Genomic DNA, 15,903 nt, shown 5'->3' with positions numbered 1-15,903 from the left:
ATTTGTTTACTTCATTCTGTCAGAGTGGGAGATAAACCTAGTTTGGCATCATTCTGGCAGAGTAGTGGATTCCTGGGAGATGGTCACTTAGGAACTACCATGGCGTGCCTGTAGGCTTGTTTTTATATTCCCATGGTGTCTGTAAACATTTATAAACTAATGGTTATGGAACTGTACCATAGTTGAGTAGACTAGGAATGAGTCTGTAAAGTCTGGTGTCTTACTTTGTACCCCCTCTTTTTCTCTGGTGCATGGCTGGAGTAAGACCTCAGACATATAACTCCAGTTCACAAGTAATTTGCCATGTGGAAGCAAGTGCACAGCTTGCTTCTAGACTCCTCCTTACTTCCAGTTTCTGTAAACAGCCTTTGATCCACTTTTGTAGGTTGTAAGCATGATTTGTGAACTCAGCACTAGGTTATTTAGGGGCTTGACAGCTGAGCAATTAACCCACAGTTTGTTATATAGATAATAGTTTATTTAACCCACAACTTGCTGTTCTGTGTGAACTGGAACATTCATTCTTAAGCTGCAATTTCCCTTTACATCCATTCCCTATTAATCACTGGGAAGCTTAAATAAACCAAGTTTGATTCCTAGCTTGTTCAAATTACCCATACTTTAATTCCCTGAATTCAGACATAAGAAGGGAACTCTGTTTAGTTTAACAACGGAAATAGATTCCTCTGAATATCTGAGAAGGAACCAACTGCCTGTTGGTGGAACAAGGTGATGTCAAACACAAGCTACCCATATACAGAATGCCATCTTGGCTGAGCTTCTATGATATTGTGAGTTTCTAGTGTTTGCTTTCCTTACAGGGCTGCCCTGAACACACTGCCCCTGAGAAAACAGAGAATGTGGTGTAGCAAATCAGGCAAATATTCCAAATTTGCACATGATACCCTTACTATAAAACCAGGAAATTCAGTATGTAGATGCCTCAAAAAATTATTGAATTCTGGATTACAACATAGAAAGGAATTTCAGATGCTAATGCAGCACAACTTGATCTCCTGAGTACTCCTACTTGTACTCCTGCAAGAGTAATTAAACTTATTTTTTAGGCTTCCTAGATGGGAGACAGACATCATTTAGGAATTGATTATTAGATTATTGGTACTCCTTACTGTTAACTAAGAAATCCAGGTGATGAGTGCCAGGCTATGCAGTTGGGACACCATGGGGTGAGTAGTGAATATAGGCACTGAAAAAATGCTTATTGTAATTATAGTGCATATATTAGATTTATATATTGTAACATGAACCAGGTAATAGCTCTAAGGCAGGAATAGGTTAACCAACACTAAGGGTAAAATGCCAAAAAATCCAGTGCCCAGCCTGGTGGGAAGCTAGTGTCCAAGGTTGTGGGAGGCTCAGCTTGCATGTATGGATTCACAAAATCTTACATAAGACAGTGAAAGCCATTAAATGAACTGTAAAAACAGGAATATGATCAGATGAGTTAACAGGAGGGAAATTCTTGGATAGTAAATATAACAGATGCATTTTGAGAACACACTCATGAGACAGGATGGAGTAAAATGTATAATTCTTATCACACACATATCTGTAATATGCACTGGATTCTGCAATGTTTTTATATGTATATTATTATAAGCATCTATCCTCTTAGATTTAAATGTCAGCAATACTGTTTAGACAAAGTTGATTTAAAAGTGACCTTGAAAATGTATTGTAACAAAGTGTAAATACATAAAATAAAAATAAGTTAGATGTGTTAAAAACCAGGCAAAGAGTATATAAAGAATTATTTGAACATGCAACCCTGACAGCTAATCTTCTGGATCACCCATGCCCAGTGTGTCGTCCCGGTAATCCTAATGCTGTGGTTTTTTGCTCAGTTAAAAGCTTTGACTTAAGATGATGGTGGCAATGTTGTGCTTTTGCATCTATGCAGGCATAGCCTTTGCATGCTATTTTCTAGCGAAGAAACAAAACAAAGCCCTTGTTTCAGAGAGTTATTACAGAAAATAGAAAAAATAACTCTGCATGTTCTGTATCTAGAGTGAAAATTTACTCTTACTATCAGATGGCATTTTGTTGTCTGAGGGATCTGAATATGCTAAGTTAAATGGGAAGGCCACATACAGATCACATGTTTTGAGAGGACCTCTGAACATGCACATATGCCACAGAGAAACAACACTGCACGACTGTTGGAATCATTATGACTCCCTAAATATTTATTTATAGTTATAGTTACATAATGAACTGAATGATCATCTTTCTAATATTTTAACAGTATAATGTCTTGCACTGCTGCTTGTTCTGCCCTGGCTACATCTATACCCAGTCTTGCTACAAACACCTATTTATTTATAAATATTTAAAATAATTTTAGGGTGCCCATTGAAAAAAGTTGTCTGCGTATAATGCAAACAAAACAGTAAGGACATCAATATAAAATCACAATTAAATTGAGCATGATGCAGAATGATAGTAAAAAGTCGGCAAAGCCACTGTTCAGTCAGCTTTCATTCCCCGCTGGAAAGCCTTGGCAAAGCCCATCTTCTCACAAAAGTCCAGGCCTCAGCACCCTGGCACCGAAACCACGGTGCAGTTGGCACCTGGAAAGCCTTTCTGGGGACGGTGCTCAGTAAATGAGGCACTGCAGCTGAACAGGCCCTTGTTTGTTTTCAACTTTTTCTGCTAAGCATCTTCCATCGGTCTCCCATTGTAGTAAAGCCTCCAAAAATAAATTGTATCCGTCCTTTGTCCCGGTGGCTTCAGCCTTTGTGTATGCGCTCTTTTCCCACAGAAGCAGATTCATTATGCTAGAATTTACAGACATGGTTCAGTAGATTACTCTATAGAGTCTGTCTCCAATGGACTTTTCAGTGATACAAGGACCAGTCAGTAGTAAGAAGACCAAAAAGTGTGTTGTGGCTTTATAGAAACTTAAGGGTTGCTCTGCACATCATGAGTTTCCACAATTTTTTCTTGTGGAAAAACTGTGCTTTCTGAAGTCATCCTAAGGCTGCAGTCACAGTATTTTTTTCAGGAAATCAGTGAGTAGCTAACGTTCCTCTCCCACATGCAAGTGTGGCCTAAGGAGGCCCAACCAGATTCCTGCTGCACTTGTACAACCCCTGACTGACAATAGGGGATTGTGGCTTGGGGCTGCTTCATGGCAAAACGGGGTTCAGAAACCCCCTCACATCAGAAGGATATAGAGTTCTGTGGGGCAGCCATGTGTGGCCCTACACATAATAGCAACATGTGTGAGTGGAGCTGCTGTACTTGTGGAAGACTTCAGCCATGCAGAATCACCTTCCCAGGGGCTTTTGTACATGAGGCTTTTAATCTGCCATTTTATCGAGGCTTCTGCTTCCAGCTGTGGGCTTAAGAGCAGCTGCTTTACACAATTTTTATACCCCCCCACCCCCCCCACACACACTTTCCCAGCCTTTCTCTTTGTTCCAGTAAAGTTTCATGACACCAGTCAGTGCACTGCCAGACTTTCCTCATTGGGGTGGGGGGAACCCACATGCCAGTCACAAAGGTTGCAAAGCACAGGCAAGGCCCAGAAAGAAGCTGTTGTGAGTGAGGAATCACAATAATATCTCATTCCAAAAGACTCCTTGTGTGGTGGAACCCTGTGCTGTTCAGATGGGGAGCAGGTGTAGTCTTGATGGGCCCTCAGCTCCTTTACATGTTTTCGACTATGTGAGGGGAGCATCCAAAGCCCCCAACCCCAAGGTATGTGTTTCTAGCAGTGAGCTGTTCCCAGATGTCCTGGTCTGCAGTCCAGGCTTAGCACCCTGGAGCCCTGACTGTTAAAGTGGCTGGCAGATGGAGGCATGGCTTATGTGGAGGCAGACTAAGGGTATGTCCTCCATTGTGTCCCAGAGCCAGCTGTGCCTTTTACAAGGAATTCTGGAGTAAACTTTTATTGTCAGACAGCTCAGGAGGTAGTCAGCAGATGGGTCTTTCAAAGGACCTGGACCACGGCCACTGCCAAACTTGTGAGCTTTGCTGCCGGTCGTTCATTCATGGTTGCGCTTCAGTAACAAGCTGAACGCAGGAGCTGTGGCAAAGTGCGCTCTCCCTGTGATGCTGTGAGCTTTCATTGGTAGTCTCCCACATCAGCTTTGTCTAGCCTGGTCTTCTATACAAGTATTCGAGTTGGACTGCAAGTCTCCTAAAGCCCTAGCCAGCATTGCTGTCTGGAGGGCTATATCCCCACACATTTAATGGACCCAAATTGGAGGAAAGCTGTGCTGCATCTTTGAGGGAGTAAACTTGTGCATAATCAGACAGAAAAAAGGCCCAAATGTGGTTAGTCTTAATTGTTTTTAACAAAACAGAATTCAGCATCATATACCCTGGTCTGAGGTTGGTTGAGGTGAGTCCTGAAGCAGGGATGTATGAGCCTCACTCTTGTCTATTACTGTAGTGCAAATGATACATAGAGATTCAATTCATTGGCATGCTTGCACACTCTTTGTCTCACACAACACGCACACCCCTTTCTGTGAAGGGGATGTGAACCCCATCTTGCATTTTCATGAGTTCAGATCACATGTACCTTTGGTTTGGCTTGGCAAATGACCTTTGGAAAGCAGTCAAACCAAATCAAAGGTGGGAAGGAAGGCAATTTGGAGCTTCTCTTGATCAATGCCCAGAGTTGACACCTGCTGCAGTTTGCCAGCTGATCTCTCCCTGGATATTTCCCAGGCAAGACAATCCATTTTTGGAGCTCCATAAGTGCTCAAGTGTGCATGCAGAAAAGACTGATAAATACAAAAATATTTCTGTTTGTTAGATGATCCAGATTTTTAAAAACATGACTTGCAGTCCCTCCAGGGTGCCAGTTGTGCAGTATGAAAGGTGAGTCAAAGTGGAGATTCTGAAAGAGAGAAAGGAAGTAGAAAGTACAGAAGGCAAGAACTGGGGGATACCACATCACTTTGAGCAATCACAGTCATTATTGTCCTTAACTTAATTACAATATTCTTCATGCCATCCTGAGACCCTTGGTATTGGACAAGATATGAATATTTTAAATGAATAATAATAAATGAATGTCACATTCAGCAGTCAAGATTTTCCATTATGATCGTATGAGAATGCCAAGACTCCCACCAATATCTTCTTTCATTTTTTTTCCTTCTTCACAGGAAATTGTGGATGACCCTCAGTTTATTGTTGGTGGTGCTACAAGGACAGATATCTGCCAAGGCGCTCTAGGTGAGTAATATGGGTTTATGCTTTGGATTGGAGGAAGGAGCAGAGAGGTGAGAATGCAGGTAAAAACATACTTGTATCAGGAAAGGGGTGCTTAACAGTTCTGCAAATTATCCTGTAGTAAGTCTTCAGTAGTCAGAGAAGGAAGCCATAAAGTGAGAGCCAGTGGCTAAGAGCATAGAAGTGGGACTTAGGCAATCTGAGTTCTAGTCCCCACTCAGCCATGGAGCCAACTGGGTGACTTGGGGCCCCTCCCAGACTCTTAGCCCAACCTACCTCACAGGGTTGTTGTTGTGGGGATAAGATTGAGAGCAGGAGGAGGAGAATGATATAAGCCATTCTGAGTTCAGTGTATGGAAAAATTGATAAAATAAATAAACAAGGTTATTGATCACCTTGTAGTGAGTAAATACAAACATTGCTACTTCAATTGCTGATGAACACTTCATGCTTTTAGGGCTGCCCCAACCCATTAGCCACTGCATGTGGCTGCATAAGGCAGAAAAGTCTTAAGTCCACTCAGGAAAATTCCTAAGAGAGAATGTAGTTGTCTGCTGTCTCCTGAAGGATTCTGACATTTGTGTCTGTCCTTCCCGCCACCTCTACTTCCTGGTTGCCCTCCTTTTTCCTAGCTCCATAAGTGAATGTAGAGCATTTACATTGTATGGAGCAGAAAGGGGGCAACAAATTAAAAAGTCTTTGAGAAGGAAATGCAGTTCTCTCCTGCGCCTTAACTAGGGCAGGCCACAAAACTATTGTGTCCCCAGGGGAACAACAAAGCATGAGCTCTGCTAGCATTTTCAGGTGGATCTTGTGGACTTTCACCCTCAAGAAAAATGGCAGCCTTGTCTGGTTAGAGATATTGGATGAATAGGGGGACCACAAGGAACTCGGAAAGTTCCCACTGTCAGGGGTGCTGTGAATAGAAGGTTCTTCTCACCCTATACTCATACAGCTGTGTGAATGTGTATTCTGTGCCATAATAACACAATTCCAATTGTGCCATTCTGGTAGCACAAAAAATGTTGTGCTAACAGAAGATACATTCCAAATTGTCTGTCTGTCTGTTTGTCCGTCCATCCATCCATCAAAAGCTTTTCTACTCTGTCCACCATTAGTGTCTTACAATAGAAACGAGTAGAATAAAACGAAACACAAAATTGTGTCAGAGAAGACTCCAGCTAAAGTTACAGTTGTGTGAACAGCTGTTGCACATTATGCTTGTCCAACCAGTTGCACAAGAATAATGCACAAACATTTGCTCAGTGGAAAGATTCATTGGAACTCTGTTGGTGCTACTTGAGCTTGCAAAATGACACCACTGGATACTGCTCTTACAAATTTAAAATTGACATGCTAATTGTACTCCTGTAATTACTGTTGTGTTTATCTTATCTTGTATCTTAGCCGTGTTCTTTTCTATGATCTTCTCCCCTTTCTGCAGGCTTTACCTTCCTGGCATCCATACTTTTGACTTACAGTTAGACCTGTTGTTGAACGGCTCTTTCTGCCTTCTTTTTCTGATCCTTCCTCAGGGCTGCCAGTATGGACAGGGCTTCTGAGCTGTTGATCACTGTTTAGCATGGAGAAGCTCAATAGCTAAGGACTTCTCCATCACTACAGCACGGTGAAAGCTCTTTATGGAACCTGTGCAGCTCTTGATGGAATCAGAGTTCCTAACTCTCACCTTATCCAAGAGGGAAAGTGACAACCCCATACCTGTTCATATTTCCATTCTTCTGTTGGCAGGTGCATGTTTTCCTCTCCACACTTGCCTAGTGCCCATTATGGAAGGAGGAAGGAAAGAAGCACATTTTTCTGATTGACAGGAGTTTCTGGGGCTTCGCTGGCTGGAATTCTTCCTTCGTTTGTTGGGTCTCATTTGTTGGGTAGCCTATGAAAGGCCTTCAGTGTTGATGGCAAGACAATAGACCTCTCTTGGCCTCAGTTTATTGTGATCTCAAATTTTATATGCAGTCACTTCTCTAGACTATAGAGACACGTCATTAGAATTCTGGCTGAGCAAGCATTGATTTCCAAGGCAGAATGGAGATTAATTGGATGAAGACAGAATTTTTAAAATGTTCTTGGCTTGCCTTCTACAAGAGAAACACTTTAAAACAGACCAAATTTTTGGCAGCCGGGTATTCAGTGAAATCGAAAATTGGCTGAATTCCATATATTAGATGATCTTGAAAAGGAAATGGTTTTGCAATGCTTTCAAAAACATTTTTGTTTGTATGGAACAGTAAAATCATTTTACTTTCATCTTGCAGATACATAGTAGACAGATTCTGATTAAGGGAGTCGATCTACTGATTTTGGCAATCACAATGGGATTGTAGAGGAGGAGATTATATTTCTTTGCTATAGGTTATGTAGGTCACTGGATGCAAAGTCCAGAAAGTAATCTGCTTCACTGTTGGTGAGCTATAGACATCATTCATACATTTCATAACAAGAGAAGATAGTCTAAAAGGGCTGATCATCAGGAGTAGGTACCTTTGAGCACTCCAGATTTATTGGACTCCAACTTCCATAAACCCAAGCCAGTATGGCCAGTGATCAGGGATTATGGGGGTATAGTCCAAAACACCTGAAGGTCAGAAGGTTGCCTCCTCTTGAACAGAACCAGTAATGTACTGATAGTGAAAAGCTGGAGAAGAAAGAAGGATATTAGAACCAGATCTTCTGGGGAATAGGGTGACTTCTGTTTCCCTGCTGTTCAGGTGACTGCTGGTTGTTGGCTGCCATTGCCTCCTTGACTCTGAATGAGGAACTTCTGCACCGGGTTGTGCCCCATGGACAGAGCTTTCAGGAAGACTATGCAGGCATCTTTCACTTCCAGGTAAGGCTGAGGAAAAGATGGCTTATTTTTCCGCACAGGAAGTGCTTTATACCAAGCCCTTTTTCACAGGTGGGTGGAGCACTGAATTGTGGTAATGTAAAATCACCAACAAAGGAAACTTGGTAGAGATGGGTTATTGCCCAGGGGATTATCCTATTCAGTCCTAGTATTTGCCTTACCTTCTCCCCTATCCAATTAGAAAGGCATGGCCAGACCTCATGATCCTTGTGTTTTTTATCCCCCAGATCTGGCAGTTTGGTGAATGGGTGGATGTGGTGGTAGATGATCGGCTACCAACCAAGGATGGAGAGCTGGTGTTTGTGCACTCGGCTGAGTGTCAAGAGTTCTGGAGTGCTCTGCTGGAAAAGGCCTATGCCAAGTGAGTGCTACCTCAGTTCAGGTTATGCAGAGTGCTAAAGAGCAGATGGGGCCTTACCTGTACAACGGTGGTGTTGGACATCAGGCCTGTAGACCGAATCCAACCTTCTGGAGTTTCCCAGTTAGCCATTCCTCTCTCAGCCACTGATGGTTGTATGAGTTCCTGGCTTTGGCATGGGTTCTTTCCCCCATTCTAAAGTTTGAAATGCCTCTCCTACAGTGTTGTTGCTTCCAGTGAGAGGTTTAAACTAAAATATGTTGTAAAATATGCTTTTGCTTGTCCCTGTTGGTTTTTGCTCCACCCACCACCGGAACATAGCCCCGGAGCTTCTCCAAAATGGACCTCAGACCTTGGGCTGAAAGAGGTTCCACACCCCTGTCTTACTTTCTCCATCAAACCCTGTTCTGGCCTTGCAACCCTTCATTAACTTTCCAGTCCCACTGCCACAGTTGGGTCTTCTGTGGGTCAGCAGGTGCAGTTCAAGGCTATCCACTAACCCCCCTCCCCGAATTCTGTCTGGCATACAGGCTGAACAGCTCCTATGAGGCTCTGTCAGGGGGCAGCACCACGGAGGGCTTTGAGGACTTCACAGGTGGCGTGTCGGAAATGTACGATCTCAGGAAGCCCCCTCGCGACCTGCCGAGGATCATTTGCAAAGCTCTGGAGCGAGGCTCCCTCCTTGGCTGCTCCATTGATGTAAGGCACAGAGGAGTTTGCAGAACATTTGGAGATCTGTAATCTGCTGAGAAATGGATTGCTTCTGTCCCTGAACTTGATATTTGGAGATTTGTCAAGAGACCACATGTAAACAAAACAGAAATTCAGTTGATGCGCATTGGTCAGGGCCGAACATCAGAATGAGTCCAAGTGTATACTCAAAGCAGAGGGTGGGTGGGGTAGACTGGTAGGCCACAGGTCCTTTGCCCATGTTAGGCTGAAATGAGAGACTTTGGGCTGATGCCCCCTTGTGGTTGGAAAGTATACTGGAGGCAAATGCAGTTCAAGTATTTATTCTGCTGTTTTATTTTGGTAGTTTCTTAAAGTAAGAAAATAATGTTACCCTTAAATATGAAAAAGGGAAGAAGGTGTGCATCTTTGTCATGTGCAATAGAGTGCTGCCATTTTCAGATCCAAGCTTGAGTAATCATGTTCTAGAATGTTTACTAAACACACAGCTTAGCAATTCTCCAATTTCATTGTTTATACATTACAAAGTCCTCTTCCATTTCTTGCTTCAACTAACATGTATATGTTTGTAGAATATGAGTATGGGAAAGCATTATTAGGGATCACATATAGATACATGCCAGGTAAAGTAAGAAATGCAATGGCTTCAAGTTGTAAGGGAGGAATGCCCCAAATTCAAGCATCCCTTTATCGCTTTAGCTTTCCTATGCCCTAGTTTTTCTGCACACCTGCTCACATGCTGTTCACACTGTGAACTTGTTTTATTTGTGAGTTGAAATATATGTTCTTGTTGCTTTTTTGCTCCACTTCATTGTGAAGGAAGGCAGTGGAGAGTAGGCCAGGTAATCAAATGAGAGCCCCATCCTAAATATCCTGTGTACTGAAGGGCCAGAGTTTGCTTTTGAATTGCCAGTGTGTTTAGTTTGCACAGTTTGCATATTCTAAGTATAACAAATATTAGCTTCTGTGAATAGCTTGAACTTAATCCATAGATAACTGCAGAATGGACTTATTTTATAGAATGTTGCCTTCAGTTATGAAAAATTAGTCTTCCCTCTGTAGAGATTAAAATGAAAAGAGAAATGGTGTAATGTGTTATTAACATTACCCATGACATTCATCCAAAGCTCTGCCAGGTTTCCAAATAGCAGCTATCCAGGAGTGAAAGACTATACCCAACACAGAGGAACTGCTGCAGTCTTACTCCTGATTTAAAGGCAGAACCTGAGGAGAGAAAGCATCTCTCTTGATGCTAATGCCATGGTACTCACAACCTTTGTCTCTTTCTGAAAGGAGCTGTGGTCCTTGAGAGTGTTCGCATCCTCCTCAGCCCTCTGAAAAGCTGTTTCAGTCAAGCAACTCCAATGCAATAATAAGACCAAGGGGTGATCTGCTCCTAGTTTATTATGTTTAGCAGTCATTTTGTGTTGTTTTGCTTTTGTGTCAAAAAGCACGCAACAGGCAGCCTAACTATGGGACCCTGACTAATGTTAAGCCTGCTGACCAGTGCCACATCTCCTTTCTCCTCAGATCACAAGTGCATTTGACATGGAAGCGATTACCTTCAAGAAACTAGTGAAAGGTCATGCCTATTCTGTCACAGGATTAAAGAATGTGAGTTCCTCATGGGGCTGTGGAGGCCAGTTCAGGGGTTTAGCCATGTGTGCAGATGGGCTGATGTCTTGACTCTTGACAGGTGGACTATCGTGGCCAGCAGGTGCCCCTCATTCGCATAAGGAATCCCTGGGGTCAGGTGGAGTGGACTGGAGCCTGGAGTGATAGGTGGGTTTGATGTGGTATTGCAGCAGCATCAATGATGACATCTGAGAAGGGTCCCCACTAATTTGGACCCTAGGGGGCATTCACAAATGCAGGCTTATTGCTGGATGACCTATGGATTGGGTGGGGGTGGGCATGTACAGATGAGCCATTGCAATTTCCATATTACTTCAGACAATGTTTTTTGATGGCATTTGTTCACACCTGTGGCTATGAGCCATTGAGCAATTGGCAGTCAAGTATGGAACCTTATACTGACTCAGTGGTCCATCTAATTTAGCATCGTCCACTGTACCTGACAGTCTTTCAGAAGAGTATTTCCTTGTCCTACCTGGGAATTCAAACCTGGGACTGTTTTGCATGCAGAACATGTGCTCTTTCAGTCTGGCATGGCTCATCAAGCCAGGCTCTTCCTGCTCCTTAGAGGTGACAGTCCTGGATAAAATTGTAAGGAGCACTGGGGGGAAGCACAGGATAACTTCCTTTCTGCTGCCATCTTAGCTCTTCTGAGTGGAACGAAGTGGATCCTGATCAGAGGGACGAACTGCAATTGAAAATGGAAGATGGTGAATTCTGGTAAGTTGCAAAACAACTCACGGTATCATCCATTCTCAGTGAGTGTTGCATGCAGTTTTACCTGTGCATGTGCCCCAGTGGCTCCTCACTCGGTGGAACGTAATCAGGCATTGTCAAATCTCTTAATATGTCTCCTTTTGTGTTCAAGAGTAACACTGGTAGGCATTTTCTTCTGTATTCAAGATTCAGAAAGCATTTGAGTTAGACAGATCACATCACGTCTGTTTCTGCTCTTGTCCTCACCCTGCCTTTTGTCCCCGCAGGATGCCTTTTCGAGAATTTCTGCGTGAGTTTTCCAGACTGGAGATCTGCAACCTCACCCCAGATGCATTGACGAAGGATGAGTTAAGCAGGTGGCACACCACCCTGTTTGAGGGCAACTGGCGCCGAGGCAGTACAGCAGGGGGCTGCAGGAACCATCCAGGTAACGCCAGCTTTTTTATCTTTCCTCTGCTTGCTTCTCTCTTTCACTGTAAATGGAGGGGTGAACTCAAGCTCATAAGTCTGTCAAATGCAACAGCCGAAAAAACTGTGGAACATCTTGGAACATGCTGCCTCCTTGCTCCAACAAGCCCCAACAAAAGTAAACTTTTGTTGTGCAATTTATCCATAGCCTGGTGTGGCTTCTTTCTGACTGCACCGGTGGTTGTGGAAAACCAAGCTCCCACTTGTTTTTGATGACGCAATAATGGGATGTGGCGTTTGGGAATAACACTACAATAATCTTTATTGTGTATAACTAAAGGTTATATAAAACAGAACAAGAATCTATAAAATAGAATTGTACCTAGCCAATATATGATGATTTAGTAGTGAAAAACAATATCATTAAATAGCGTTTGGATAATATCATTAAGTAGTACTGACATAATCCATTCTCTCAGAGAGGGAAGGAAACTTATAATTTAAGGCCATTGGTGTTTCTGATAAAGCTGGGGCACATATTTTTTGTTGCCCTAGCAAATATGGCTTCTCTCTAAGTAATATATGGATTGTAATTCAGCCAGTAATTCCAGCACCAGATCATGCGGAATTGGCCAAATGTATTGCTGAATAAAGGACAGTAATTTTTCCCTTGGGTCCCAATTCAAGAAGCAGAGCAAAACATAATATTCCAGATTTTTGATCTCAGTCTTGCCAGAAATCCATTCCCTTTCTGGTACTGGGATGCCGAAATATCACTACAGTCTTCCTTCTGTTCTTGCAGCAACATTCTGGATCAATCCACAGTTCAAGATCAGGCTCTTCGAAGAAGATGACGACCCGGATGATAATGAGTTGGCATGTAGCTTCTTAGTGGCCTTAATGCAAAAGCACCGCCGAAAGGAGCGCCGGGTGGGAGGAGATATGCACACCATTGGCTTTGCCGTCTACGAGGTAACCCCACTTGGCCTCCTGGTATCCCCTCTGGTCAGCAGCAGAGCTTGGCCAGCACTAAATCTGATTCCCTTCCTGAACAGGGGTGGCCTAGCCGCTCTGTGTGGGGCTGCCCTCGTGCCTGGTTCAGAAGCTGTGCTTAGCACAGGATACAGTAGAGCGGTGTACTTATTATGGCTACATTAAAAGAACTCCCCTAACTGGCTGTTAGCTACTGAGCCATGTTCAGGGTCTTGTTGCTGCTGTTCAGCTTAGGATCAGAAATGCCTATCCAGCCATGTTCCCACATATTCAGCAGATTGACCCCTGAGATCTTCCAAGGAGGCCATGTTGCTTGTCCCACATCAAGCCAGCCTTCTTGGTAGTGGCACCCATCCTCTGGAATGCTCTCCCATGAGAGGTCTGAGAGAAGGCAACTCTCCAAGCTTTAAATGCCTCTTGAAGATGCACCTGTTTATCAAGGCTTTTCCCAACATGTAACTCCACTGCTCTATTTTACTGTTACTATGAAGTTTTTAATTTATAGTGGCTTTTATATTGTATTCTACATATTTTTTATGTACATCACTTAGAGAGCTCATGATAACAAATAGTAAACAAGTAGCTTAAGTAATGTTTTTCTCTCTCTCCATCTCTCTGCAGGTTCCTGAGGAGGTATGTACCAAGGCACAGAAAGCCATTATTGAATTGTGTGCAAGACGAGAACTCTCAGAGCAGGCAGAAATGGGCTGAGGCAGAGTCCCTTTGCCTAATTTTTGAAGAAAGATGCTGAAAATTATATAAATCCCAATAATGTGCAGCACCTTGTGTAAATAGCTCTTTGAGGCTGCAGAATTAGGCAAGATTAACCAGATAGGGATGATTAAAAAGATCAGAATTCTTTACCAGAGATGTCTTGTGTTCTGCATCCAGAAACAGTTAAGCAAAAAACTAAATATACAAAATAAGAAAATACTAATGTAATTGTATCCAAGGTTCAATCTGCAAATATTTCCCTTTTGTTAGAAGGCTCTCCTGCCGATGATTATCTCTTGTTCAAAGATGGTTTTTTCTGAGATTTACCTAACTTTTTAACCCTAGAGACCTGGTCTACCCAAGGTGCCTCACTTTATTAGATTGGAGGATACTTGGAAAGAAATAAAACCACCTGTATCAAAGATAATATACAGTTTATTGAATACTGTGCTGAAATAAGGATACAAAATATAATAAGGCAAAAGAAAATATATACTCCCCTTACTTGTGGCCATACTGGTTTCCTGAATAGGCCAAGAGACACTCCGTGGGTCTCCAAAGTTGCCCAGTATCAGTTCCTCCTCTCCAGCCAAGCATGAAAGACAACACCTCCTGTCATGGATTTTATGCAGTTCCTCTTTCCCACCGTTGCAGAGTCTGTCAGTATCCGCAAGCTCCCACCCACCCTTTCTTGGGAGTGAAGGTGCTTCATTAATGCTTTGTTCTTGTGGCAGAGGCATGATATACCTAGTGACTGGGAAGGCAGCTCTCAGTTACCTTCACAAGATGAAGCTTGTAGGACCTTGACATGGCTTGCAAAAAACTGTTCTGGCTTCTGGCCACTGAGAAAGATCAATATACCGACCCACTGAACTATGACAACTTCCTTGTCATTCTTCTAGTAGCACCCATACGATACACCCATCTCCTTTGTGCATTTACCTCTGTAGTGTTTGTGCATACATATCTCTTGCATAACTCCTTATCCCAGTGGGGATGGGCCTGCCCCTTTGCATGACTGTGTAGTACTCTTTTGCTGTATCTCTCCCAGAACCAAGGCTGCCAAAGTGTTCACTTGAAGAAGGATTTCTTTCTGAGGAACCAGTCCCGGGCACGCTCCGAGACCTTTATCAACCTGCGGGAGGTGAGCAACCACATCCGCCTGCCCCCTGGAGAATACATCATAGTGCCCTCTACCTTCGAGCCCAACAAGGAAGCAGATTTCATCCTGCGTGTGTTCACAGAGAAGCAATCAGACACAGTGTGAGTCTGTGCTCCAGTATTATAGTTCTTGTAAACAGGTCTCGGAAGATCCCCCCGGCCTGCTCCAAAATTGGTTTCTTTGCTTCCGCTCTGTAGGACTAGTATCTTATTGTGTGTACATAGTCTCAGGACTGACTGCTTATGCAGCTGGGCTTTTGCCTTTCTAAAAGAGAAGCCCAGGTGAATAGACATGCTCAATTTTAGAATGGAACAGATCAGTGGAACTTGCAGAAGGGAACAAGAGTTATTTTCAGATGCACCAGTGTCCCATTGCACAAATAGGTATTCATATGGAGATGGAGCAGCCCTGTTGGCTACTGCCCTAAATCTCCTTGCATATCATCAGTACCCTTGAGGAGGTAAGAAGAATTGCTGGACAGTGGGGGGAATTAATTTGGGATCTAGATGTTGGGCAAGAGATTCAAAAGCTAGTTGAGAAAGAGATCTGGCTGTGTGCCTCTCAGTGCTGTGATCCTTAACAGTGATGTTGCATGTTCAGAGAGCCATGCAGCAAATTCCAGATGTATTACTCATCTTTGGACTCCTGAGTTGGAGGAAACTAAGGTGGAGTTTAACCCCAAAAATCTCTTGACTGTTCCCAGACTGTTTTCCCTTTCTGAAAGTTCGCTGGCATGAGAATCCTTCCTAACAGTATTCTTGCTTCTCCAGGGAGCTGGATGAGGAGATCTCTGCAGATCTTCCAGAAGAGGTAAGAAACCCAGAAGAGGCAGTTGTACACTCTTGTACGCCCCTCCCTCCTCATGTTTATGATAGCTATATAGTGGGCTGATATGTTAAAAGAAGCTTGGTGCACCAATTTTCTGCCACCTTTACATCTACATTTTGCTGGTTAAGGCAGGCTAGGATGAAAGATGAGCAAGGGGACAGAATTGTGGGGAAGAAGAGAGCCAACTGCTGTAGAAAGGAAGGTATTGGAAAGGAAACCAGATGGCTTTTAATGATGAAGGGGAGTGGAGCAAGCTCTCTGTCCAAGCCTAGGTTTGTTTTAAACAATGGAAGCTTTAGTTAGAGCAGGGGTCTCAAACTC

The 15,903-nt window shown here is 43.2% G+C and overlaps 1 protein-coding gene across 1 annotated transcript in view; it reads left to right on the top strand.

The window, feature by feature from the left end:
• The window catches only part of CAPN11 (calpain 11), a 42,500-nt gene that overhangs the window by 14,924 nt on the left and 11,673 nt on the right, over positions 1–15,903 (top strand). Inside the window, exons 3-14 of the mRNA XM_044445723.1 lie at positions 5,145–5,214; positions 7,941–8,059; positions 8,305–8,438; positions 8,966–9,134; positions 10,656–10,739; positions 10,822–10,907; positions 11,406–11,480; positions 11,744–11,904; positions 12,688–12,857; positions 13,500–13,511; positions 14,644–14,855; positions 15,525–15,564. Coding sequence (XP_044301658.1) covers positions 5,145–5,214; positions 7,941–8,059; positions 8,305–8,438; positions 8,966–9,134; positions 10,656–10,739; positions 10,822–10,907; positions 11,406–11,480; positions 11,744–11,904; positions 12,688–12,857; positions 13,500–13,511; positions 14,644–14,855; positions 15,525–15,564 — 1,332 coding nt within the window. The remainder of the gene's footprint in view (positions 1–5,144; positions 5,215–7,940; positions 8,060–8,304; positions 8,439–8,965; positions 9,135–10,655; positions 10,740–10,821; positions 10,908–11,405; positions 11,481–11,743; positions 11,905–12,687; positions 12,858–13,499; positions 13,512–14,643; positions 14,856–15,524; positions 15,565–15,903) is intronic.

The sequence above is a fragment of the Varanus komodoensis genome, unplaced genomic scaffold (genome assembly GCF_004798865.1).
Source record: "Varanus komodoensis strain SLA01 unplaced genomic scaffold, ASM479886v1 scaffold1, whole genome shotgun sequence".
In the NCBI taxonomy this organism is placed as follows: domain Eukaryota; kingdom Metazoa; phylum Chordata; class Lepidosauria; order Squamata; family Varanidae; genus Varanus; species Varanus komodoensis.
The sequence above is the reverse complement of the archived record's forward strand: the minus strand, read 5'-3'. Positions and strand labels throughout refer to the sequence as shown.